Below are 19,036 nucleotides of genomic sequence, written 5' to 3' on the forward strand. Positions count from 1 at the left end.
GAAAGATTGGATAGAAGAGTGACATTTTGAAAACATCTGGTTTTGAGACTCATATACTTAATGTTGCAAATAGTTTGGTAGTACTAAAGAATTTCATTTTTTTTTCTGTGAGCCTGAAAAAATGTTTTAAATGAAAAATGTAAGCTGGAGGTAGGTGAACTTCACACTATGATGAAGATAGCCACATGTTCTGAATGCTTTTCATGCAGTCTAATGTAAAGGCTAATTCTGTTCCATGTCCATTAACTAACCACTCACCCCTAATCCTAGCTGAATTCCCAGTTTGGTTTTCAGATTCATTCAAGTTGTATGTTTCCATCTATGTTTATATTTTCTGAGTTGTATATGTTCACAAGGAAGTTGGCTTGAGAGTTTAGAGAAGGATTTCAGTAGGATGAAGTGATGGAGGCGGTAGGGAGGTGCAGAGAGAAGCGGCAGAAAGAGGCAACGTTGGTGGTTTGGGGATGGGGGGAAGGAGTATAGAATATACCAGAATCATAAGTCACCCTCTCTAGAGTACACCTGGAAGACCAGGGCAGATGGCACATCCAAAAAGAGACTACTTCTGATTCATGAACAGGTGGGCCCTCAAGGGAATCACACTTCTGTGTCTCCTACCTTTATCCTCTACCTTCCCCTAACTAACTCCTGTCTGATCTGATCTTAGAGTTCAGTGGATGAATCTCCCCTACCTGATAAATGCCTTAAGAAATAAAACAACCTGATAGTCATACTACCACATTGAGAAACTTTAGAGTCATAATGGTCTACAGCAGAGGTCAGGAAACTATTTTTTGTCAAGGGACATTAATAAGTATTTTAGGCTTTGTAGACCATAATGGTCTCTGTCACAACTACCTAACACTGCCACTGTAGTGTGAAAACAGCCATAGACAATATTTAAAATGAATGGGAGAGGCTGTGTTCCAATAATATTTTATTTACGGACACTGATTTTTAATGTCACAAAGTTTTCATATGTCACAAAATACAAATATTAGTCTACTTTTGATTTTTTCAACAATTAAAAAAAATCTAAAAACCATTCTCAGCTTGCAAGCCATTGAAAAACAGATTAGTTTAGTTATAGTTTATTGACTGCTGATCTAAACTAGGGGTTCTTAACCTGTCTCCATGGACTACTGCAAGATTTAAGGCAGTCTGTAAACTTGGGGTAAATTACATTTTTATTTTCACTAATCTCTAAGTAAAATTCATCATTTTTTCACTATAAGTGTAATCAACAAATCAAATTAATATGAGTTCTATTTGTGGCTTGGTTATTAATAAAAAAACACATATTTTCCTGTTATATTATAGTACCTATATATATAGCAATGTATCATTTATGTTTAACACAACATAGAAATTACAGAATTATTAGACAAACTACTGGTTCTCATAATTTAAAATGTAAATACAGAAGCATTTTATTACTGTATTTATGATGTCTCCATCTTCCTTTTAAAAAATATTTTGCTAACTGCATTTCAATATAATTGGTTTACTTTATAATATGGGTCTTATGTTGTACATTTAAAAATATTTCTGGCTGGGTGCGGTGGCTCACGCCTGTAATCCCAGCACTTTGGAAGGCCAAGGTGGGTGGATCATGAGGTCGGGAGATCAAGACCATCTTGGCCAACATGGTGAAACCCCGTCTCTACTAAAAATACAAAAATTGGCTGGGCGTAGTGGCACGTGCCTGTATTCCCAGCTACTCGGGAGGCTGAGGCAGGAGAATCACTTGAACTAGGGAGTCAGAGGTTGCAGTGAGCTGCCACTGCACTCCAGCCTGGCAACAGAGCAAGACTCCATCTCAAACAAAACAAAACAAAACAAAACAAAACCACACACACAAAACCACAAAAAACCACTTCTGAGAAGGGATCTATGAACTTTATCAGCTGCTAAAGGGGTTTGTGGAACAAAAAGTTTAAGAACTGCTGGTCTGAAGAGATTGTCAGGATTCTGGAATCTGATCTTGCCAGGTTTAATCTAGCTAAAGGCACTAGGCTGTAGACTGCAGGATCGAAACCTGATAGAAATTTCCAATAAAGCAAACAATAACAGTTCCTTCTAAAGTCAGACTGGGAAAATGCTCATGGATGAAATATTATAGTCTTTGAATATACTTGAGGTCCTGTTTAGATAAAGAGGGGCATTTTTTACCTGGAAGAGTTCCACAAAATCAAGGGGAAAATCCTATAGCAACAGACTCCCTGGCACAGCTTGCTGAAGATGTTCAAGTTTATGACCCTTAGAGATAACAAAGGACTCTGGACCACAGACTTTTCAAAGGACAGGAGAAACCTCTGGGGAAAAGCTTATGTTCTTGGTCTATAGGGATAATTTATATGGAGATGTGTGGGTTGGATGCTTCTTACATGTGGTCCCATTTAATGACCTGTCCTTTCATTGCAGACCCAGCTATCCCTGAGGGAGTGAGTGATGGCCAAAAACTCATGCCAGCCTGAAATCCAGACCTATATTAGTTCTGTTCTCTTTTTAGCCATGTGAGTCCTGGTACCCCAGAGGGGATGAGATCATCCAATTTTTAAACTGGGCCCCGGGGAGCCCTTAGAGATGCCTTGGATGCTCTTGAGGATAAAGGAGCTAAAGAGAATGGACAAGTTTCTGACTCTACTCCTTAGACCAAATTTGGCAAGAATAGTGTATTTTTTAAGTCTATTTTATATGTTGAGTTTCTAAGTAAGTTATCATTTGAAGAATTGGTTCTGGTGCTGAAAAAAGGTTAAAAAATAAAATAAAATAATGGTCACATCCAAACCTTATTCCTAAATCTTGCACCTATGAAGGTTCAAATTTGCTCCAAGACCTCTGTGGTCAGAAAGAGATGCATTTGGGGAAGGCTTGCAGGGCCCACGCACTGGTGGAGATGTTGGTCTATAATCCTGAGAAGTGTTGGTGGTTAGCCAGATGCATTGGCTCGTGCCTATAACCCCAGAACATTGGGAGGCTAAAGAAGGAGGACTGTTTGAGCCCAGGAGTTTGAGACCAGCCTGGGCAACATAGCAAGACCCCATCACTACAAAAAATATAAAAATTAGCTGGGCGTGGTGGCACATGTCTTTGGTCCCAGCTATTTGGGAGGCTGGGGCCAGAGGATTGCTTGAGCCCAAAAGGTTCAAAGCTGTAGTGAGCCATGATTGTGCCACTGCACTTCAGCTTGGGTGATAGACCAAGACCCTGTCTCAAAAAAAAAAAAAAAAATTAATAGTGTTCATGGCTTCTGAAAAGAAGAGGAAAGATGAGCAGAGAGGAGTCATGATTTTCTTAGCTTTCACACCTGGAAAAGACTTGGCTTGGATTAAATCCTCAGCATTACTGCTGGACAAGATCTCAGCTTACAGAGTGTCTCTGCCCAGCATAAAGGCTAATATATCCACAGTTTTATATATTCACTATTCTAAAGTAATTATTTGAAGTAACACACACTTAGCTCCCCAGGGTCTCCAGTCCTTTTCATAGTCAAACCACTGGTTAGTGATTTCAAGAACATGATGTAATGAACAGAGGAGATGAGAGAACATGCCCCACAGATCAGACCCATTTGTATCTTATGGATAGCTATGGGTCACCTGATGGATGTTGGGTAGAGGTTTGAAACTGTGGTCAACTATGTTAATAAAAAAGACATGGAAAAATTATGAGTCTAAAACAAAATTTTGCTTCAAACTATTCCTATTCCCTTGTAGGAATTGATCATGTCACTCAATGACCCAAGCCCGGAGTAGCTGAAGATGATAATGAGATGTATGGAAGGGCCAGTGGACTGAATCAAAGGCATGCAGTGACTGTTGTTCTCTCTAGGGACCTTGGGAATTTGGATCTTTTCAAGTAGGAGAGACTTCAAATTATAATGAAAACAGGAACACTGTATTTTCTGGCGTATAAGATGTGCAATATTTAAGATACACACCAATTTTACAAAAGAAAATGTAAAGTACTTTTCATCATATATATATATGAAAAATAGAGTGGTTTTATATGCATTCTTTAAGTATTTATTAAGCATACTTAATGCCTGTACTGTGTACAGGCATTGTTTTGTGTACTAGGGATATACTAGTGAACAAGTCTTATTGTAGAGCTTCCATATGAAAGTAGAGAGACATAAAATATACAGGTTAGTAGATGCACCTAAAATATTTCAGATGGTGATGGGTACTAAGAAGAAAAGTAAAGCTGAGACATGGTGTGGGTGGGTGGGTTGGCTATTTTAGATAAGGTAGCCAGGGGGAACTTTCAGAGGGGTTGAGAGTTGAGCAGAGATGTTAACACAGTCAGAGAATGGATCATATGGAGGTTTGGGTGAGAGAAACCCTGGCAGGGGAACAGTAAGTGAAAAGGCCTCGATGTGGGAATATATTTGGTGTGTTTGTGGAACAGCAAGAAGGTCAGTGTGACTGAAATATAGGGAGCAAAAGAGAAAGTGATAAGAATTAAGATCAGAGAGGTAGGCAGAGATTACATCCTATAGTGTCTTCTAAGCCACATCAGGGAATTTAGATTTTACTCCAAGTATGATGAGAAGTATTAGATAATTTAGAACAAAGGAATGATGCAATACTAATTATATTTTTAAAAGATCAATCTGGTTTCTGCATGGAGTGCAGATTATAAGTGGGAAGACGTTAAGGACAGTAGCTAAAGGGCAAAGCGGAGTCAAGGGGCAGATATTAACTTAAAGCAGGAGATATTATTGAATGAGTACTTGTTAATGGGAATGAGTCTTCAGTACAAAGGGAAGCAGAAAGGAAAACAATAGATGATAGGAGAAAGAGCGAGAATATAACTGCAGAGTCAAAGTTCCTGGATAATTCAGAGGAGATGTGCTCAAGTACACAAAAGAAGATGTTGACATGAGGTAGGAGCATGGTCCTCCATCCATTCTAACATGAAGGAAGGCTGAGAACATGCAGACAGTGCAGGAAGGTTAGATGAATTGATGTAAGAAGATAAGGGAGTAGTATTTTTTTTATATAAAAACTCAGTACCCAGGATAAAATTACAGAGCAAACTTCAGACATTGGTAATATTCTACTAAATCTGGAAAAAATCATAAAGCTAAAAAGACATGTATTAATGTTATTAAAATAAATACAGAAATTATGGTAATATATTTACTTCTAAAATATTAGGGGCAAAACTCAAACTCTGGTCTTGGTTTGCATTTTTCTTAAGAAAAGCAGTAGAATATGAAACCAATTTTTGCTGTGATGTTTTGTGCTGCCGCGTTTTACCACCAGGAGGCAGAATCATCCATTGTTTCACTTCCGTGGTGCTTTGCATCCATCTATAGTATGGGTATCTTAAAAAGCAAGCTTATTTTTAAACCTTTCTTTTTTCTTTTCAAGGACAGGAGGTGGATATGACATACTTTAGTGAATATAGTAGCTTCCATTGTTGAGTCTCAGACAATGTGGTAGACATTTGACATGTGTCATCTCTTAGCCTCACAACCCAGCAAAGATGGGTTTGATTATCCCCATGTTTCAGATGTCAAGACTGAGGATAGAAGGAGGTTAAGTCATTTGTCCAAATTCACACAAGTAGAAGTGTTGGAATTTATTGTCAGAGTGAGATGGGTCTTATGGCCAATATCCAGGTGAGGAAGAGTAAGCTCCCCTTAGGAGACAAATAGCCCCCTCCTTACCGATGCCTCCTTGGTGTTAGTTTCCTCTGACGCTGACTTGGCAACCTTCTGGATGATGGGGGCAATGTTGGTGGGACCATAGAGTTGGAGCTTAGGAAGACAGCTCTGATAGGCTTCCACAACTCCTTGAATTCCTGAGGTGAAATTGGGAAAGATCAACAGCTCCAGAGTCACTCCAAATATATATTTATAGCCAAACACATACAAAAGTAAAGCATTAAATATCCCAAATAGTCCTTATCAACATCACATTTATGTTCTTAAGATAAAAAGGAATACCATATTGCTAGTGTTGCTGCCTCCTTACCCACTGAAATCATTCTCCTCTTTAAAAGCTCAAGTCAAAAGCAACAATTTCCACAAAATTTCCCCTAATATCCTACTTTATACATAAGATTTCATTCGTTCCCCATAGCATAATGAAATAGATGTTATACCCATTTTATAGGTGAAGAAACAGAGGCTTAGAGATGTTCAATGATCTGCTCTGGGTCACATAGCAAGTGTGTTCAAGACTCAGGATTTAAACTTGGGTTTGCCTGGCTCTAAGCACTGTGTTCTTAGCCACTAGCAAGCTAGCTTCAATGTTGCACTTGTTTCCACACGATCTTGCTGACTCTAGTAGATACTACCCGTGCCCACTATAAGAGTCAGGAGTTCCCGTGACCATCTCTCTGGATGTTATACTCTTTGTGGGCAGGAATCATGACTTACTTATTTTTTGTATTTCCCCAAAGAGCTTGAGGCAGTATCGAGCAAATGTAATGCTCACCAAGTGTGCGATGAATGAGCAAAGTGGCTGATATACTCATCTCCTGGGCGCTGAGTACAGATAAGTGATGGTTATCATCACAGACAACCCCTCATTTAAAGGGGGGCTTCCATCCTGAGGCCATATGAGCCCAGGAAATAGAAAAGGATGGGACTCTGCCAGGAGAGGCAGTCCTATCTATACAGCTTCTCCTAGCACTTGACACACCTTGACTGCACTTTTCATATTATCATTATGATCCCACAGCAATAATCTCATTACAAATGATTTTTTTTCAAATGGCTCCTCTTGTTGTCTGTGCCTGTGTTATCGCTTGCCTTCCCCTATTCAGCTCATCCTTCTATCCCTTTCTATTCTGAAATAGCACATTGGTCCTGTTTTTGGCCAGAGGGATCCACACAATTCCCTCCTGAGATTGTTCTCCATAACCACCATGCACTGCAAAATAGCTCTTGGGTACTTTAGATGAGCAAGTTCTGTTCTATTCTGCCCTTACATACATGCTCCCAACCTCATTGTGAATCCTGCACCCACTTGGCCCTACCCCAAAGCCTATCATTCTAAAGACAGATGCCAAGTCATTTTGCAGTCTTGTTCTGAAGTTAAGTGATGCTGAATAGAAGCTCCTTATGTTTTTTTGGTTCTTGAGCTTTTGCCTAAGATAAGCAAGTTTGATTTCCTCTTGAAAAGTATCAGGCAGATGAATTCTAAGAGTATAAAACAGGTGAATACCAGGGTTTATATTTCATTCTGCTGTGGGGGAAACCTCTCTTACAATTGCAGAATGGGGGTAGTTGGGGATGAGGAAAGTCTAATCCATAATAAACTGAGGATAAAGAATACATTAGTGGAAAAAATGGCAGAACGGAGATTGGGTCTTGGAGGTTACTATATTCAGACTTAATGGTATTGATATCATATTCTTGGCCATTAACTGCTAGATGCCTTACACACGCTACTGGATCTGAATTAATCCTGATTTAGCCTCCTTCCTCCTTGACAAGAAGGAAGAGAGAGATATGGACATTTCTAGTGCAAAAATGTCTTATGATCTTCATAGCAACATAGGTACTTGGCTCTGTTACTTAGAAAACAGAAAAAATCATTCTAGAACAAAATTTATTATAATAATTATTATCATAGTTTCAGTATCATTATTTTGTGAAATCATGTCGGAGAATTTTGGCTGGAAACAATGGAACATGAACCAGAACCTTTGAGCAGGCTTTCTCTGGCACAAAGCCATGATGCTGCTTTTTCAAACTCGCTGAGGCCATGTCCTTGGCTGATATGCCGAAAGTGGGAAATGATTTCCATGTTTCCCCCTCTCCTTATATCGGCACAGAGATGAAGTTGTAAAAAAAAAAAAAAAAACACTTGATGAAAATTTGGAAAACAGAAAGAGGGATATTGTATCACTGCCTACCAGGTGAAGTTTCATTTATCATCATCATCATTATTATTATTATTATTATTATTATTATTATTATTGCCTAAGGAATCCCAGACTGGGATCAACATTATTGCCATACACTCAAGAACTCTTCTGCATTCTGTCTTTTCCAGTTCTTATTTTCCTGCTCTGTTATCATGGCTTTCTCTTGCCTGTGGAGCAGCATGGTTTATGTTGATACAGAAAGCAGAGATGCTGTGGACAATCGTAACTAATATGCTACATCAGCAGAGATAAACTAAAATGGGAAAGGTGCAAAGGGAAGGACTGTGATGCTGGCTTTCTTTCACGTTGTGCTTTACCTGCACATTCTGGGTTGTCTTCATTAAAGTTGATTGCAAAGTCATGAGAGACCTAGACACCGATTAAAATTTAAAAAACAGGAAGAAAGGAGAATTACAACTTTAATCCAATAAGAAGGCACTGGGGTTTAGAGTTTGCAAACAAATGCCCATTACATTCATTATGTGTTAAGCAGCAGGAACCATTTCAAGCCTTTACACAATCAATATGAGATGGAGGGTGAATTCTAAGCTCCCTGTGGAGTTGAGATGACAGGAAGATTTTCTAGAATCAGATAAATGCTGTCAGGAGGGGAGAATAAGGCTTATAAAAAAATCCAAGAAAAAATTTCAGAAAGATAACTTCAAATAGCTGCTAGACAGAACTGGCCACAGACTGGAGGCTTAGATTTGGCTGAGCTCTATTTGGACCCAGTGATTAAAACAAAAATAAAAACAAAAAAACTCAATAACCCAAGCTGTCTGCTGAAGATAGCGATGGTTATAAAAGCTTCAGCTAAGCAGTTGACACTTAAGAAACATTAACATGACATGCAGAACTATAGGGCAGGAGGATTTTCACATACCTACAGGTAAAGCAGACTGCACTCTACTTTTGGAAACATAATAAAGTAATATACTTTGGAATACTTCAACACAAATTCCTCTGCCTGGCAGAACCTATGCACAAGGTCAAATAACATATTGTTTACTTTTTTCTTTCCAAAAACCTGATAAAACAAGATAGATGTTCTGGCATCTAGACATTTTTACTTAATCATTTGGTATTTTATGGAGAATTTCATTTCAAAGGATATTTCCAAGCTCTGACTCTTTTGGGTATCTATAAATTAGGTCACTGTGTTAAAAGACACCTGTTTTCTTAGTGGGAGGTGATCGGTGATGCTCTCAGTGCTTATCTTATTCTCCTGCTCTTAGCACTTCCAGGTAAGCCAGCTGACTTCAGTCATCTTATTTGCTTTGTTTACCTTAAGTTTTTTCCTGGCCTCCAGGGCCTGCCTTGCTTGCCCAAGTGACAGGCTAAAAGTGACCCTTGGGAGTAATCAGTAATTAACAGGAGGTGATGTATACATACCCCAGCTCCCTTATCCCTTGGGGTCGGGGTCTGTGTGTGCTGTATATTGTCTCCTAGGGTTCTTCAGCAGAGTTAAGCACCAGTTGCCAACACTGGTAACTGACTTGATAATATACTCTGTGCTGACTTCCACTTCCCCAACTCTATTGTGGTTTCCTCCACCTTTCAAATAAACTATTTGCATCCAAACCCTTGTCTCAAGATCTGTTTCTGAGAAAGTGCAAACTAAGACAGAGGTGCTTGTGTTTCAGTTTCAATGCATACTCTGAGATTTTGTCCTAAGGAGTAAATTGTGGCAACCTTGTAAACTCTCCGGGGACACCTGAGCTGCTGAAATCATCAGTGCTTGTCTGAGGAATGGGAGAAATTAGGGGACCAGAAATATATCTGGGGACCAGAAATGGGGAAATGTGAGAGATGCCTATTGAAACAAGAAAAACCAGGGGATTTTGCTGACAGGAAGGATGGAGTTAGGGGATCAAGTGACCAAGAGGACTTCAGAGAAGAGCAAGAAGGATTAGTTACTCCAGGAAGGGAACACAAAAGATGTCATTAGTGAGAAAAAGGTATGGTGCATAGCTCTGTCCTCAGCCCTGTTGGGCCAACCTGAGGCTGGAAGACCATCTGGTGGGGATGTGGTGAAAACTCAAGAATCCCCGGGTAGTTGGGCTGATGGCTATTGAGCTATTCAGCAGCTCTATGAAGAAAGTGGGCATTCACCTGTTTACATTCCCGATTTGCAGGGGCCTAGATCTCCTCAGCTCCAGCTTATTCTTGTATAGGTCATCTTTTAATCTTAGTGTTGCCAGGCCTTTCAGGTTTTCAAGAGAAGCCAGAAATCTGACATTTTATATGTGCAATTGCTGAATTCGTTTTTTAAAAGTGTGTCAAATATAACATATTTGTAGCCTGAATAATGTCTACAGGCCACCAGTTGATAACTCTTGTTCTATATTCTTTCTCTCCACAAGCTCTATTTCGAATAAATGCTTCTAGAATTATGTAGCTATGCCCAGCAGGAAGGACAGTGTGGAATACAAGGCAAAAAAGAAGGAGAACAGGTCAGGGAGACATGCCCTTCCATCCACTGTTCACTCTAGGAGCGACAGGGAGATTGATTTCCTCTTTCAAAAAGGATACGTAAGGGGAAAGCCCTTTATGTGATGGCTCTAGTGAGGGAGCAAATGTCAGCATCTACCTCCTCACCTGTGGTTCAGACACAGCCAGTAAAAGAGAAATTGAGGATTGGGCAGTGTTGTTTGTACTTAGCTCAGACCTCAGAGGCACTGGTAGGTAAGGTGGAGGCTGGGGCAGGTACCCTGCTGTCTCTCCAAGGCCTTGTCCACCTAGTGGGCACGAGTTCTCTGTGGAGAATGTTCTACAGGAGCATCTAGAATATCACAGTAGTGTCTCAGCCTCATCACAGTGCAAATTTATCTGCACACAATCTTTGCCTTTTTTCCGTCATGAGAAATCATTACCAAACCAAATAGGATTCCAATGTCTTCATAAGAACATTTCAACTTCCCAATTCTCTAAGTCATAATAGTTCTTTCTTCACAACTTCTCTGTGTCTCCCATAAAGACTTGGACTCCGAGACTTGGGATAAGAAAGTTTGTAGACTCCATTGTCATGGACTTTCCCAGTTGGCATTGCCAATAGAATTCTATTTCCTAGGGGATATATGAATGGATAGGTTCTGAGCCCCTGGAGATCAACTTCTTGAGTGTTTTCTCAGACTCTGACCACATTTATAAGAAACTAAACAATGAAACTCTTCATCTGGACCTCTGAGAAGACCCATCCAAAATACCAGGAGATAGGGTTTCATCAAGAGATGGGCCCTGGGGAGTTAATCTCACTGATTCTGAAGACAATTTCTGACTCTTTAGGCCCTACTGACACAGTTATGTTGGAGTCAAGAGTGTGAGACTGCCGCAAAGAAAACCCAAGTTATCCTTTGACCACAGTGAAGTGGAAGAAGATCCCATCTCCACTCACTCACCGTGTACTCTGGAGGTATCCTGGCACCAAACCCAAAGGCAGGGAACATTTTGTCACTGAAACCAAAATGAAGAAAAGAAAAAACAAGAAGTTGCTTCATTTATTCATTTAATGAGGAAGAAAAACATTAACCTACATTACTAGGTTGCTAGGCCATGTTGCTATGCCAGTGCTGACTCATGCTTCTTGATTGTCTGTGGTGATGGGGGTAGCAATAGCATGGATAATTAAAATCAAGAAATAACCCCTTAAATTCATTACAGTCATTAGTCTACAACTTCCTCCCTTAATTTTTTTGCTAGATTCTATACTAAGAAATAAAATGGCCCTACCCTTTCATCAATGGCCTCCACTTCAAATTTCAACTTTCTGTTTCCTTTGAAAAGTGACCATGAACTAGGTAACTGTTATGGTTCACTGTGTTAGAACCTTTTGTAGGTATCATCTTTTAAAATACTTACAGGGAGAGATTGTTATTCCTCTTCTGCAGGTGGGGAAATGCCTTGAGACGTAAAGTGACTTGCCCAAGATCATGTCACTAATTAGAGCTAGAGTTCAAATACAGATAAGACTGAATCCAAATGGATATTAAAAAGCAATGGGGCCAGGTGCAGTGGCTCACTCCTGTAATCCCAGAACTTTGGGAGGCCAAGGTTGGTAGATCACTTGAGGCCGGGAGTTCAAGACCAGTCCGGCCAACATGGAGAAACCCCATCTCTACTAAAAATACAAAAATTAGCTGGGCATGGTGGTGCACTCCTGTAATCCCAGCTACTCAGGAGGCTGAGGCATAAGAGAATTGCTTGAACCCTGGAGGCGGAGGTTGCAGTGAGCTAAGACTGCACCATTGCACTCCAACCTAGGTAATAGACCAAGACTCCATCTCAAAACAAAAGCAAATAACAAGCAGTGGAAAGCTTGTAAGTTTGGCTAATTTGACAGAGCTTGGTTCCCTCTACATGACTCATTGTGCCCACCACTTTATCACATACAAGCGGTGATAAGTTGTTTACATGTCTTTTCTTGTTTTTTTGAACTCAAAGAGACCCTGTTTTTGGTATTAAAATCTTTATATCTCCACTGTCCTCTGCCTCAACTGCTCCCTGCCCCACCATTTATTATAGTACTTGTCATGGAATGTGTGCTTAATAGTTAATGAGTACATAATCCATGAATTTCAATTATTAAAATGTGGCTATGAAAAGAAGGGAGGATTCTTGTGAAAACCTGAGAGAATCACTTACATATCCTTTGGTTTGAGTTATCTTATGCACACTGGAGTTTCTCTCTTAATTATTCATTCACATATATTGGATCTTAACTCTAACTTTACTGTACTATAGTTGACAGGATGGGGAAGAGAATAATTAACATTTATTGATGCATACAATGTACCAGCCCCCTGCTAGATGATGTATCTATTTATTAAATTCTCACACAATCCTGGAAGCTTCACCTACTTATTATTCCCATTTTACAGGTAAATAGAGCCTCAGAAAGGCTAAGTGGCCTATGGTGATTACCAAGGAGAATTGTGTGATTCCAAAGCCCATACCTTTCTATTATACCATTATAATTTAATGATTATGTGTAGTATTAAATGTGATTTTCTACTAGTACTTCCAGTAATCTGCCCCCCTGTCTAGACAACAAATAAGACCCTCTTTAATCGAATGATGTGCTGTCGGGTGGCTGTCACCATAGGGCTCTTGGCAAGGACATGTCCTTCTCATGTCATCTACCTTTTATTTCTTCTCCCATTAAGAAATTAACTGAGATTTGTTCTTTGGAACAATTCCTACATTTCTCTGTTCTTGGTGTATTCAGTCAATTCAGGTTAGGGCTCACTGTCCTAAACATCTATAAGGAAAAAGGGATGAGCCCCACCAATCCCCAGGCTGACAGAAAAATCAAAGTAGCAAAGCTAGATTCTCCTTTATCACCACCTGACTGATGAAGAGCTCATTACTAGCCAATGATGGTTTTGACAAAACTTTACCAAAACATAGCCAACTATATTGAATTTGGGGTTAGGGGCTGGGAGATACAAGGAAGCTGGAATTCTTTGAAATCAAAGTCTAAATTCTCCAGAAAATCACCAACTCCCACTTCTCACTGTTGGGTCAATCCAGGCTTTGTGGTGCATTGCATCTAGCAGGTATTAGATAAGGTATTAATGTGGGTAAATAGAGACTCACAACAGCTTATGAAGGATTAGCTATAGATAGGAGAAAATATACTTCTGGGTCCTTGGACATACTGAAATACTTTGCCTCAGCAATTCCTCCTTAAACAAAACAAGCATGGGTGGGTGTGAGAAGAGATCTGTGAGGGGGATTTTAGGGTACTTTCTAGTTAAGCCTGAAGTAAGGCTTTTCTGGGTGGAGGATGGATCCTGGTCCTTCACACTCGAAGATGACCCAGAAGTCAAAATAGAGAAACTGGGAGTCTCCACACCCTTATTTTCTTTTTTTGATGAGTTTAGGAGGGGTAAGCTCTAACATTCCATCCATTTCTAATCCCTATGGTGTTCTGGCGTTAATGATATTTCTTTTATACTTTCTAAGCCACTTTTGGGGATTCAATGTTTGCTGAGCTTGATGCACTGTTATGTAATTGAGTTTCAAGAGTAGGAAGGTAGGGAAAATGCCTCACCTACAAGGGGAATAATTAATGAGCCAGGAGGGATAAATTCTCTGAACTTAGCCACCAGAAAGCCTCTAACTAATAAACACACTAAAGAAAAAGTTTTAAGCCTAAGCACGATGGATTTAAACATCTATTATTTCTGTTTTAAAATAAAACTAGGCAGAGAAGAGTCTTATTATACAAGAAGTAAAAGAATGCAAGTTGAACACAAAAGAAAGCATCTGTATACTAACACTTTAAGAACTCAAGATTGGATCCACTCAGCACCCAGCAAAGGGCCATTTAGCAACTGTTGGGAAAATGATTGACAAAGACGGACAATCTGGAAAATTCAGGGGTATATTACCACATGGGTAAAGGCAATCTTTCTTATAACCAGAATAAAATAGTATAAAATACAATAAAAAAACCCTACATGCTTCAATGGTAATGAGTAAGCTGTCCTGACCTGCTTAGGGGATGACTATTGTCAAATGACCTCCAGATGGAAGATTTATTTTTAACCACCATTTTCTCCTTTCTGTTAAGGAAGATTTTGAGATAAATCAAAATGTTAATAAACATAAAGAAAAATTACTGTATCCATAAGGAAATGAAGCTCACAGCAATATGGCATCTCAGGGCACCTAGACATTTAATAAAAACTGTTCTCTAAAGCAGAGCTCTTAAAACTGGGGTACCTGGAAATGCAAAGCACTTCTGTGGATATGAGGACATGGCTTTTTTTTAAAGGGAAATCAGTATTAAGTTCCTCTACATCCATATGTATTTTTTGCTGAAACTGATATTCTGGGAATGCCTGTGATGGAGAGAGCTGTTCTCCATTCATACCTTCCCTTTCACTTATCCTTCTCTTTTACCTATTCTGAATCTTAACCATCATGGTCCATTGCTCCAGAGTGTAAAAACTCTGTAGCATCATATAGAAGAAGAATAATTCTAAACATGAATGATTCACTAGGGGAAAAAAATCCTTTTGCAAGTCAGGTAGTTGCCAAGTTTTGCTTTAAATAAATTTTGGCAGGTGCTGATGTCAGCTGGTAGATCATTGAAGAAAACATTTTGATGATTGGCCATTATGTAATTTTTTTGGTGTATAACTTGAAAGAATTGAGTAATACTGCTAGTCAAGTTATTTACTTCCATATACTTATTTATAAGAACAGGTTTTCTCAGTATTTACATTGATAAGAGAAAAAAACTGAGTTAGAATTGATGCTCGACTCTCCCATTCTAGTAATAGGTAGCACTCTATAAACGAATTGGAAAAACACCCCATTATCTGTTTCAGTAAGAGCTGATTTCTGATAGGTTTTTATAGGCAAAAATTACACTGAAATTTCTAGTACGTTTATGTTCTTTTGATCAATTATGCACTAGTAATAATTGTAATAAAAACTCAGATTTTAAAAAATATTTTGAATCTTTTCATCTTGGAAATTTTTAGAAACTAAAAAATTTTAAATTTATATTTTTACTACAGAAATATACAGTGATTATAACAGAATTTCAAACCAATTTTATTAAGATACATAAGGATAAAATTTCGGAGGGAAGAGAATGGAAATATAAGTTGATGAAAAGGAAGAAACAATTACAATTCTCAACTCACATTGAAGAGCTTGCTCATTTTTTACAAAATGGATGATGGTGGATATGAAATAGTTATGGCATTTAGATTCCACTTGACACAGTCACAAGAGTTATGTAAGAGTTTTATTATAAAATATCCAAACTTACAACACATTAGAATTTTCATTCTTTATCGCTATATAAACTCATGATGAAAAATGTCAGATTTCAGTGAAAAAATGTGACAGCTATACATTTTAATAATTTTTTTAAAAGTACATGAGCAAAAATATTTTAAAGATCATTGGTCCAAAGTGAACTTCAGAACTGACACTATAGTTCTGTCTCCCATTGTGTTCAGATCATTTTTAAAACATAAATCTAGGGTATTAAAGATAATAACCTCTGACATTTATTGAGTATTTATAACAGGTAGAACCTGTGTTAGCCAGCTGCTTTATATCTAATCCTTATAACTGCTCTGCAAGGGAAGTGATACATCTTCAATTTACAATGAAGAAAACCAAGGCCCATAGAATGGAAATCTTATGACAACAGAGGTAGCAGAGCTGGGATTTGAACCTGGGTCTAACTGTCACCAGTTCCCCATGCTCTCTCTATCATCCCTGTTGATTCTGTCCTCATAGAAGGCTTGCCTGGTCTATTGATTCAGAAAAAGGAGAACAAATCCATCCACATTCTAATAACAACAAAGCTGAAGGCCAAATTCTGATCAGCCCAGAAATTATCATCCCCAGGACTCCCTCCTTGACCACCCCTCTTCCCACAAAGGATAGAGTTAGCCCTTCCCTCTTTTATACAGTTCCAATCCCAACACAGGGCAACACTTCCCCGGCCATGCTGGGCTGTAATGTATTTACACGTGTTTCTCCCCAATGAGATTGTGGGCTACTTGAGGAAAAATTGTGCTTCATTAATTTTTCTGTCTTTACAGCTCCCCATGAGGTGTTTGGTGCTTAAACAGATGCTGCATAGGACCTTAGCCATTGCATCTGAGCCATCTCTCATGATTTAACACTGGGTCTCAACCTGGATACCTAGCAGGATAAAGAATTCTAATTTCCAGGATGCACACCAGACAGTTAAATCAGAGATTCTGGGGTGGGGTGCAGGCATTGTCATATTTTAAGGCTTTTCAAACGGCTTCAATGTACAGCCAAGGCTGAGAACCACTGACTGGTGTAGAGTGGAAAAGGTAGCACGTGATTTGAACTGTCTTCTCATCACTAAGCAACTGCTCTACACTTGAAAATACCTGTCAGATTGGGTTTCAGTTCTAACTTTGTCTTCTAATACCATAACAAGTACATCATGGAGAAACCCTGCCTTGGTTTCTGATATCTGTCTCATTCTGGGGTAGACACTTCTATAAAATGGCAATCCATATTTCCAAGAAATGTACACATTCAGTTTCTGTACTGTCTTGATAGCAGATAGACCATGCTTTTTATTAGAGAACATTTCAGGTTTTCAGAGACCCATATCCCTGCTGGTCCCAAGGAAAAGATGTCACCTTGGCTTTGAGCAGACTAGGGAGACCAGGATACAGGAGCTGGAGAAGTCCTACAACTTGAGCTTGTGTGGGCCTGTGTGTGTGTGCACACATACATGCGTGTGTTTTTTTTTGTGTGTGTACAAGTAGTTGTGCTGGGGTGGGTGGTCAAAGGCAGAGGAAATGAGCAGCACCATCTCTTTCAGAGGCTGAAGGATAGAACAGGCAGGCAGGTTTGAGGACGAGCTGTCTGCGGGAAGCTTTCCTTCAAGGCCATCCTGAAAAGAGTTTTATGCATCTCTCAAGCTGTTCTACCTCATGGATCACCTCATAATGACCTGGTAGCAATGACTGTACAAGGCAAAAAGAAAACTCTTGGCTGCCAGAGGCTGGGAGGAATTTCTAAGGCTCACGGGGATTAGAAACCTCTGTGTCACTGCAGGAGGGGGAACGATGCCTTCTGTCAGTTTTTATTCAAGTGTTTCATTTTGAGCCCCAACCGCACTGACTTTGATGTGAGAATAAATTAATTCCAGAGCCCCGACTTGAAATTTCCTGACTCTGCCTGTCTATTGTCTATCCACCCACACAAAGGAGAAACAGCAGAACCTTGTCAGTTTTCAAGTGAGCAATACACATTCTTCTAGGGAGCTTTTTAAAAGGAGCATTGGAGTTTTTCAATCCTCCTTTTTCTTCCTTAAGTATTTGCCCATTTTAATGTTGAGCTGCTTTCTTTATATGGAAAAAAGAATTGCCCCACTGAGCTGTAGAAACTTGATTTTCTTGGTCAGTTGGGGATGATAATGTCAATCTTACTCTATTAAAATTTTTAAAACAATCATTTATGATGATTCTTCATGTAACTCTTAAGGTTTCATATCTTATTTTGTTATTGAATCTGCATTTTTGAGGAAAAAAAAATGCTCCCCAGACTTTGTCTGGCTCACAAAGGGACAAAAGCTTTACAAGATATACATGCCACTCCAACTGTAGTCTCTGCATTTTGCATGTGAGGCAATCAGGAAATGGAGACGTTCAGCAGCTTCTTCCAGATCATCCACTAAATCTGCTGCAGAACTATAATAAGGGCTCTGAGGCTTACTATCTTCATTTCTGGAAAATCCATCAGTCTTTTCTTTGTAATTTATTATCAGACTGCTTTCTTCCCCGCAGATTCTGAGTTAACTTTTTAATTAAGCATCTACTGTTTGACATTTGTGTTAAGTGCATTTACCTACTTTATCTTTTGCAAGCATTTCAAGATTGAAAAGTTGAGAATCCTGAAGATACTCTCCCCCTTCTTGTCTCTCAACATGTGCACACATTATTATACTAGATTACTAATGTGTGTATGCATCTGTGTGTGTGATATAAAGACGGAAGAAAATTCTTGTGTTTGTGTCTTGGGGACGTTTGGAGAAGTTTCCAACGTAGTGGATGCAATTGGCCAGTCTTTTCTCTCCCTGGTGGAAATCTTCATATGATATAAACTTCTCTAGGAACCCCGTCCCCCACTGCCTGCATTGGGGTTTGAATAAATCAGTGTTGAAATTCAAGTTATCTTCATAGTCAATACCTCAAGATTAAGTATAAGAGGTGTTTTTCCAAAAAGATAATTTAAAATAACTATTGACTTCTTTCCTGGATGTACAGGAGAGGAAGTATCAGCAAGGGCCTGAGCGTTTAAAGCTCTTTGATTTTACTGGACCTGTTCATTCATTCCCCAACTTGCTTTGTACTACATTTGAGTTACTGGTGACGACCAAGCTGAATCCAGAGACACAGGCAGGCGGGAGACTGACTGCACCTTTCCCATTGCCCTGTCCTATTAGTTTCTCTGTACATTCTAGTCCTTAAAATGTGTCATTTCCTATGGTGTGGAGGATAACAGGTTTTTAGTATGATTATCACCAATTATGACACTAGAAAGAACAGAAATCATGCTATCTTACAAAATTCCTCTGAAACCTAAAGGATGGAGTTGCTTTATTTTCCTGGTTTGAAAGGTCAATTTG

At 39.1% G+C, this 19,036-nt stretch overlaps 1 protein-coding gene across 1 annotated transcript in view; it reads right to left on the reverse strand.

Moving 5' to 3' along the window:
- CPNE4 (copine 4) overlaps positions 1–19,036 on the reverse strand; it is a 767,841-nt gene that overhangs the window by 9,536 nt on the left and 739,269 nt on the right. The window contains exons 20-22 of the mRNA XM_024245287.3: positions 11,289–11,343; positions 8,208–8,259; positions 5,681–5,814 (exon numbers count right to left, since the gene is read on the reverse strand). Coding sequence (XP_024101055.1) covers positions 5,681–5,814; positions 8,208–8,259; positions 11,289–11,343 — 241 coding nt within the window. The remainder of the gene's footprint in view (positions 1–5,680; positions 5,815–8,207; positions 8,260–11,288; positions 11,344–19,036) is intronic.

This window comes from Pongo abelii, chromosome 2 (genome assembly GCF_028885655.2).
Source record: "Pongo abelii isolate AG06213 chromosome 2, NHGRI_mPonAbe1-v2.0_pri, whole genome shotgun sequence".
Classification (NCBI taxonomy): Eukaryota; Metazoa; Chordata; class Mammalia; order Primates; family Hominidae; genus Pongo; species Pongo abelii.